This window comes from Somniosus microcephalus, chromosome 14 (genome assembly GCF_052327205.1).
Source record: "Somniosus microcephalus isolate GS21.2 chromosome 14, FLI_Smic_1.0, whole genome shotgun sequence".
Taxonomy (NCBI): Eukaryota; Metazoa; Chordata; class Chondrichthyes; order Squaliformes; family Somniosidae; genus Somniosus; species Somniosus microcephalus.
Window position 1 is genome coordinate 29,261,105 of NC_141000.1, and position 7,932 is coordinate 29,269,036.

At 47.4% G+C, this 7,932-nt stretch overlaps 1 protein-coding gene across 1 annotated transcript in view; it reads right to left on the bottom strand.

Moving 5' to 3' along the window:
• cdadc1 (cytidine and dCMP deaminase domain containing 1) overlaps window positions 1–7,932 on the bottom strand; it is a 42,640-nt gene extending 34,708 nt beyond the window's left edge. Inside the window, exons 1-2 of the mRNA XM_086006442.1 lie at window positions 7,621–7,932; window positions 3,288–3,379 (exon numbers count right to left, since the gene is read on the bottom strand). Of these exons, the coding sequence (XP_085862568.1) occupies window positions 3,288–3,379; window positions 7,621–7,705 (177 nt within the window). The 5' untranslated portion in view covers window positions 7,706–7,932. The remainder of the gene's footprint in view (window positions 1–3,287; window positions 3,380–7,620) is intronic.

Here is a 7,932-nt window from a genome sequence, read left to right on the forward strand (position 1 = left end):
GCAAGGGCCTCCCCGAGGTTCTCGGTTGAAGCGCTGCAAATGTTGGTTGAGGGGGCGAGAGCTAGCAGGGAGGTGCTCTTCCCCTCATCTGGGCGGAAGAGGCCTCCCAAAGAAACCAAGGCTGTGTGGGTCCAGCTGGCAAGTGATATAACCTCCAGATCTGTGTGCAGATTGGGTGAATGTTTGTGTATTGATGAAATGCCATCCCTGTTGGAAAGCATTAAAATGATTTGATGGCAAAATGTTGGCGTGATGGCATCTGTTCTTTTGCCTTAGGCAGCTCCACATTGCAGGCTCCGTGACACTTGCGTTGTCAGGTTGGTGGCCAGAGTGAAAGGAGGCCAGAGAGAGTCATGTCAATTGTCTATCATGTCTTAAGATGGAGCCAAGGACATGTGCCAACATAGGCAACCTATGCAAATCTGGCCAGGATAAGTGCATCGATAGACTGGCGATCGGTGCTCCTCCTGTTCCTGTTCCTCCTCCTCCTCCTCATCTGAGGAGGCTTGGAACTAAGCCACTTGCTCACCAGGAAGCTGCAAGCCATGACGCTGCGCTATGTTGTGCAGTGCACAGCAGACCACTTTCATTCTGGAGACCCTGTATGGCGTATACCGCAGGGCTCCACCTGATCGGTCAAGGCATCAGAAACGCATCTTCAACAACCCAATGGTTTGCTCGATGATGGACCTGGTCGAAGTGTGGCTGGCGTGGTAGCACTCTTCAGCCTCGTTAGCTGGCCTCCTGATCAGTGTCATTAGCCACTTCTTCAGGGGGTAGCCTTCGTCACCAAGGAGCCATCTGTTAAGTTGGTTTGGTGGATTGAAAAGCGGAGGAACACTAGAGTTCCGCAGGATGAAACAGTCATGGCAACTACCACAGAACTTGGCGCAAACATGCAAAAACTCCTTCTTGTGGTTACATGCCAGCTGTACGTTGAGGGAGTGGAAGCCCTTGCAGTGGATAAAGATAGCTGGGTTGTGATGGGGTGCCCTAAGGGCCACATGTGTGCAGTCTATGACGCCCTGCACCATTGGCAAGCCTGCCATAATTGCAAAGCCAACCGAATGCGCGGTTATACTTGCTTGATCCCTTGAGAACTGGATGTAATTGTGCGTCTTTGCGAAAAGGGCATCGGTAACCTGCGTGATGCAACTGTGGGCGGCCGACTCGGAGATGCCGCTGATGTCTCCCTGGAAGGAGCCCGAGGCAAAAAAGCTGAGTGCGGTGGTGACTTTGACAGCCACTGGTAAGGGGTGTCCACCTGTTCCTCTGGGCACCAGGTCTTGCTGCAGCAGTCTGCAGATGTCTCGGACAACCTCTCGCGAAAGGCTCAGCCTCCTTTGGCACTGCTGCTCACTCATGTTGATGTAGCTCATCCTCTGTCTGTAAACCCTCTGTCGGGGGTATCTCCTGCGGCGAGGTGCCTCGATGCGCTGGCGCCTTCTGCCCTGTGCAGCATCAGGTGGCTGAGCAGGAGGTTGGGGCTCCTGCTGCTGCTGAGCTGCCTGGTTCTGCTGCTGCCGTGGATGCTCCTCATCCGAATCTGAGGTCCATGGTGAAAGGAAATGAATGGTTCCCATGCTGCTTGCAGATGCCTCCATTGGGGAAGCGCTCATTCCAAGCGGGGAGAGGGACTTCCAAGGAGGTCCCACAGTTGATAGATAGAAGCTGCAGCACCTCCGACTTCGGAAGACCTGCTAAAAGTGCTGAAAGACCTTTTAAAGCAAAGTTCTGCCACCTGCAACTAATCCCTGATGAAATCTCCGATTTAATGGTGGAGCTGCAGCTGTGAGGAGGCCACCCACTTGTCAACCCGCCAGGTTTCGCTGGCGTGGTTTAAGGGTCGTGGAACACGCTGAAAATGTCAAAAAATATTGGGGGCCTCTCAAAATAGGATTAGAGAGGCCCTTAAAGACCATTTAAGGCTCTTAACAACCTCTCTGGTCTGCTGGAGGCGGGACTGTTTCCCACCTGCAAAACCGGCACCGACAAAATTGCGCGGAGGCGGGTTCTGAACCCGCACTCATTTTTTGCGATTTTCCCACATTTCCCGTCTCCAAACCCACCTCCTCAGGGCTGAGAAAATCGCCCCCCTAACATCCCATTCATGCTACTAGCAAATTATACTGTACCATTCAAAATATCAGACTGATACAGCAGGGGTCTTGTGCAGGATTTAAGGGAAGAAACTGGTCAATGGGTCCCCTTAATGCTCCACCGAGTACTGTGCTGTTTATGGTTCCTGTGCACCAGCATCCTCCTGGTCTTGCAAGGCTCCTTGCTGTTCCTCAGCAATTTCCATGGTAATGTTTCTGCCCAGTGGCATTGTGCAGTATGTAGTGCACTGGAAACACTCTCTGGGCCATATTGTAAGACCTAAGCAGTCCAAAACATCTGAAACATTGCTTGAGCACTCCAATATCTGGTCTACAAGTCTCCCAGTTCACCCACTTACCTTTAGTGTAGCTGTGCTCTGCCAGAATACAGGAATCGCCTATGTCACTGTGGGGCATTAAAGCTCTCCCGGGAACCAACCTTCTTTCCCTTAGGAAGAGCTGGAGTAAGTATAATTGAGGTGTTGCGAGCACTCCCCAGGAACCACGCATTCATATGCATGATTTTCTGGCATGCCTCTCATGCAATTTGCACACGGAGTAATATAACTTCCTGTTAAAGTTCACTAAGTGGCATCATGTATGTTAGTAGCCGCTCTATTGCCTGGTAGCTCTGTACACACCAGCTTTTATTGTATATAACATATGCAATGTATGCAAAAGTCCACTGCTGTGGAAATTTGCACATGGTCCCCTTAATTGCCCTTTAACAAGGTCTTACCTCAACAGGGAAAACAGGTTTCACTCATAGAATGTTTACACCAGCTTATACAAGGAAGGAATTTTACAAAAAGCACTGGGAAGTGGAGGAGTCCCCTGTTGGGGCAAAGTCCATGAATTCATCTGCATTAATGCTCAATTTATGTACAAGGTAAGTGTAATTACTTGAGGAATTTCACACCACCCAGTTTATAACTGTACATAGTCAATGCACAAAAACTGCACAAGTATACAAAAATATACAGCTGTTAATCTGACTAGAATTATACATGAAATATTGATAATGCAGAAGCTGTCTTATCTGATGATTGAAATAACGAGAAAAACATAATACTACCCAATGTGTCAGCATTAAGTGACATAATGTAAAATGGCCGACATGTAATCGAAGCATCTTTCCACATTATTAAGCCGCTTGTCTAGGGTTTGATCAGCTGGGAAATACCGTACCTGAGTTGTCTTTTGTTCATTATTTGGAAAAAGTTCCATCCACAGACTAAGAAGAGTGAAAAGGTTTACTTTCGAAAGCCTTGGGCTCAGTCCTAGGAAATAAAGAAGTCATTGTTAATTTGCACATTACTAAATTAAGTCCTTGTGCAAGTTGTCCTTTTTCCATTTGTACAAAGCAGTTACCAAGTGAATGCCAAAGGCAGTACTAATAGATTAATTTATCAGAAAGTGTATCTAATACTAAAATAATCGGCTGCATTAAAATACCATGGCCTGCCTGCCTACAGATACAACTTGCATTTATACAAGCACCGTTAACATAGAGAAGTGACCAAAGCTGCTTCTTAGAGGTGTAACCAGACAAAAATTAACACTAAACCAAAGGAGGAAGTATTAGGTGGAGTCAAATAGGTAGATTTAAAGGAAGATCCCAGAGGAGGATAGAGAAGTAGAGAGACAGAGAGGTTTAGGAAGTGAATTCTAGAGCAATCAGCCTAGACAGCTAAAGGCACAGCTACTAAGGGTGGGTGAAGCAAAGATGCACAAGAGGCCATAGTTAGAGGAGAGGACAAGAGGCCATGGTTAGAGGAGAGGACAAGAGGTCATAGTTAGAGGAGAGGACAAGAGGCCATAGTTAGAGGAGAGGACAAGAGGCCATAGTTAGAGGAGAGGACAAGAGGTCATAGTTAGAGGAGAGGACAAGAGGTCATAGTTAGAGGAGTGGACAAGAGGTCATAGTTAGAGGAGAGGACAAGAGGTCATAGTTAGAGGAGTGGACAAGAGGTCATAGTTAGAGGAGAGGACAAGAGGTCATAGTTAGAGGAGAGGACAAGAGGCCATAGTTAGAGGAGAGGACAAGAGGTCATAGTTAGAGGAGTGGACAAGAGGTCATAGTTAGAGGAGAGGACAAGAGGTCATAGTTAGAGGAGAGGACAAGAGGTCATAGTTAGAGGAGAGGACAAGAGGCCATGGTTAGAGGAGCGGAGAGTTCTGGGGTGAGGTTGTAGGGCTGGGGGAGGTTACAGAGACTGGGGGGTGGGCAAGGACATGAAGGGGTTTGAACATGAGGATGAGAATTTTAACTTGGGAGGACGGGGAACCAATGTGAGTCAGCAAGGACAGGAGTGATGGGTGAATGGGATTTGGTGACAGTAGAGTTAAGGATGAGCTGAAGTTTACAGACCGCGGTAGAGGGGAGGCCGGTCAGGAGAGCACTGGAATAGTCAAGTCTGGAGTTAACAACAAAATAGAGGGTTTCAGCATCAGATGGGCCGAGGTAGGGGCAATGTTATGGAGGTGAAAGGAGGCAGTCTTTGTGATGGAGAGGATACACGGTCCAAAAGCTCAGCTCGCCTCCTGAAATCCCTTCTCTTCAAACGTTCTTTCACCCCCATCCTTTTTATTCTCCTTTCCCTTCCTGTTTGAGGCCTGTTTTTTGACCACTGCCCTGTACAGCGACATCCCTCTGGGCCTGATGTGAGCCAATCAGCTGCAAGAAATTTGTATATACAGACAAAGATGTTTCGCTTAACATCTGTTGTCAGGAAATTACTAGAGTCTATAATTAAGGATAGAGTGACTGAACACCTGATGCGCTATCAATTACTCATAAAAGACTGAGAGTTAGAAGAGTAACCAAAGGCTTTTATTAACAACAGAATGGAGGTCTGCCTCGAGTGGTCGACTGGTCCAGGATACCAAGGGCTGGGGAGCAGTCACCTTTATACTAGGACCTGTGGGAGGAGTCAGCCGAGGCATGTCCAGGCATGTACACAGTGGAATACAAACAGGACAAACAGGAATACAAACAGTGGTTTACCACAACACCTTGAAAAATTTCAGCTGATCAGAGAGTCAGCATGGATTTGTAAAGGGTAGGTCATGCCTGACGAACCTGATTGAATTTTTTGAAGCGGTGACTAAAGTAGGGGAATGTCTATGGATGTTATTTATATAGACTTCCAGAAGGCATTTAATAAAGTCCCTCATAAGGGAGTTAGCTAAAGTTGAAGCTCATGGAATTGATGGCAAATTACTGACCTGGTTAGGAGATTGTGTGAGCGGCAGGAGACAGAGAGTAAACATAATGGGCAGGTACTCTAATGAGCAGGACGTGACTAGTGGCGTCCCACAAAGGTCTGTGTTGGGGCCTAAACTATTCACCGTATTTATTAACAACTTAGATGATGGGTTGAGAGCCACAAATCCAAGTTTGCTGATGACACAAAGATAGGTGACATTGTAAGCAGTGTAGCTGAAAGCATAAAATTACAAAGAGATATTAATAGATTAAGTGAATGGACAAAACTGTAGCAAATGGATTTCAATGTAGGCAAATGTGAGTCATCCACTTTGGACCTAAAAGGGATAGAGCTGGGTATTTTCTAAATGGTAAAAGGTTGGAAACAGTAGAGGTCCAAAGAGATTTGGGGGTCCACATATATAGACCATTAAGATGTCATAGACAGGTACAGAAAATAATCTCTAGAAGACTAGAATACAAGGGGGTAGCAGTTATGCTACAGCTGTGCAAAGCCATGGTTAGACTACACAAACTAGGGTTGTATTCCCTGGAATTTAGAAGGTTAAGGGGTGATTTGATTGAAGTTTTCATAGAAACATATAAGATAGGAGCAGGAGTAGGCCATTCGGCCCCTCGAGCCTGCTCCGCCATTCAATGCGATCATGGCTGATCATCCAAATTCAGTACCCTGTCCCTGCTTTCTCCCCATACCCCTTGATCCCTTTAGCCTTAAGAAATATATCCAACTCCTTCTTGAATATATTTAATGAATTAGCCTCTACTGCTTTCTGTGGTAGAGAATTCCACAGGTTCACCTTCTCATTTCTGTCCTAAATGGCTTACCCCTTATCCTTAGACTGTGACCCCTGGTTCTGGACTCCCCGACCATCGGGAACATCCTTCCTGCATCTAGTCTGTCCAGTCCTGTCAGAATTTTATAAGTTTCAATGAGATCCCCTCTCATTCTTCTAAACTCCAGTGAGTATAAGCCCAATCGACCCAATCTCTCCTCATACGTCATTCCTGCCATCCCAGGTATCAGCCTGGTGAATCTTCGCTGAACTCCTTCCATGTCAAGAACATCCTTCCTCAGATAGGGCGACCAAAACTGCACACAATACTCAAGATGTGGTCTCACCAAGGCCCTGTACAACTGCAGCAAGACATCCTTGTTCCTGTACTCAAACCCTATCGCTATGAAGGCCAACATACCATTTGCCTTCTTAACCGCCGGCTGCACCTGCATGTTTACTTTCAGCGACTGGTGCACAAGGACACCCAGGTCTCGTTGCACTTCCCAGTCTCCCAATCTATTGCCATTCAGGTAATAATCTGCCTTCCTGTTTTTGCCACCAAAGTGGGTAACCTCACATTTATCCATGTTATATTGCATCTGCCATGCTTCTGCCCAATCACCCAACCTGTCCAAATCATCCTGGAGTTTCTCGGCATCCACCTCACAGCACACACGCCCACCCAGCTTTGTGTCGTCTGCAAACTTGGAGGTATTACATCTAGTTCCCTTGTCTAGATCATTAATATATATTGTGAATAGCTGGGGTCCAAGAACCGATCCCTGCGGTACCCTACTAGTCACTGCCTGCCACTCGGAAAAAGACCCGTTTATTCCAACTCTTTGCTTTCTGTCTGTCAACCAGTTCTCTATCCAAGTCAATACCTTGCCCCCAATCCCATGTGCCTTTTCAAGATATTAAGGGGAACTGATAGTTTCTCTCTACCCTCTTTTCACTGGTTGGGGATTCTAGGACTAGAGGGCATACTCTAAATATTAGAGCCAGACCCTTCTGGAGTGAAAGGAGGAAACACTTTTGCACACAAAGGGTGGTAGAAGTTTGGAACTCTCTGCCACAAACGGCAATTGATGGTAGATCATTTGTTAATTTTAAATCGGAGATTGATAGCTTTCTGTTAACCAATGGTGTTCAGGGATATGGGGCAAAGGCGGGTATATGCAGTTGGTCACAGATCAGCCATGATCTCATTGAATGGTGGAGCAGGCTCGAGGGGCTGAATGGCCTCCTCCTGTTCCTATGATGTAAGACAAAACAGCCTAACAACAGAAGTGAACCCTTTAAAGTCACTCCCTTTTTACAACCCGTCCCTCCCAAGGTGCTACAGGTAAATGGTTTGTGGAGTTGTCAACGCAAATAATAAAGATCCTGGTGGATGTTAATTCTACCAACTAGATAAAACCGTCAACATTGGCTGGCATCGCAATACAATACGAGGCGCTGACCCCTGGCAGTGGCAGGGGTCCGGGTCTCGGTCCCGGGTCGCCTCCCCGCTCACCTCTGGCAGTGCAGTCCGTCTGTGCCCCTCTCTCCCTCCGCTCTCCATCCTCGCTCCTGCGCTCCAGCCCCTGGAAATGGTTCATGGTCCTAATGCCGCCGGCCACTTATAAAGGCGGAGGATGTCGCCTAATCTGGGGGCGCTGACCAGAACAGAACAAGACCTTGAGCCAAAACAAACCAGCACTGGCCTCAACTTCCTCCCTGGCAACCGTCAGCGTCAGTGCGTAACGATGCGTCATGACACCCCGTGCGCGCAGAGGGCGAAGACCGCGATTGGACCGGCGGGGACGGGGAAAGAGCGGAGACACAG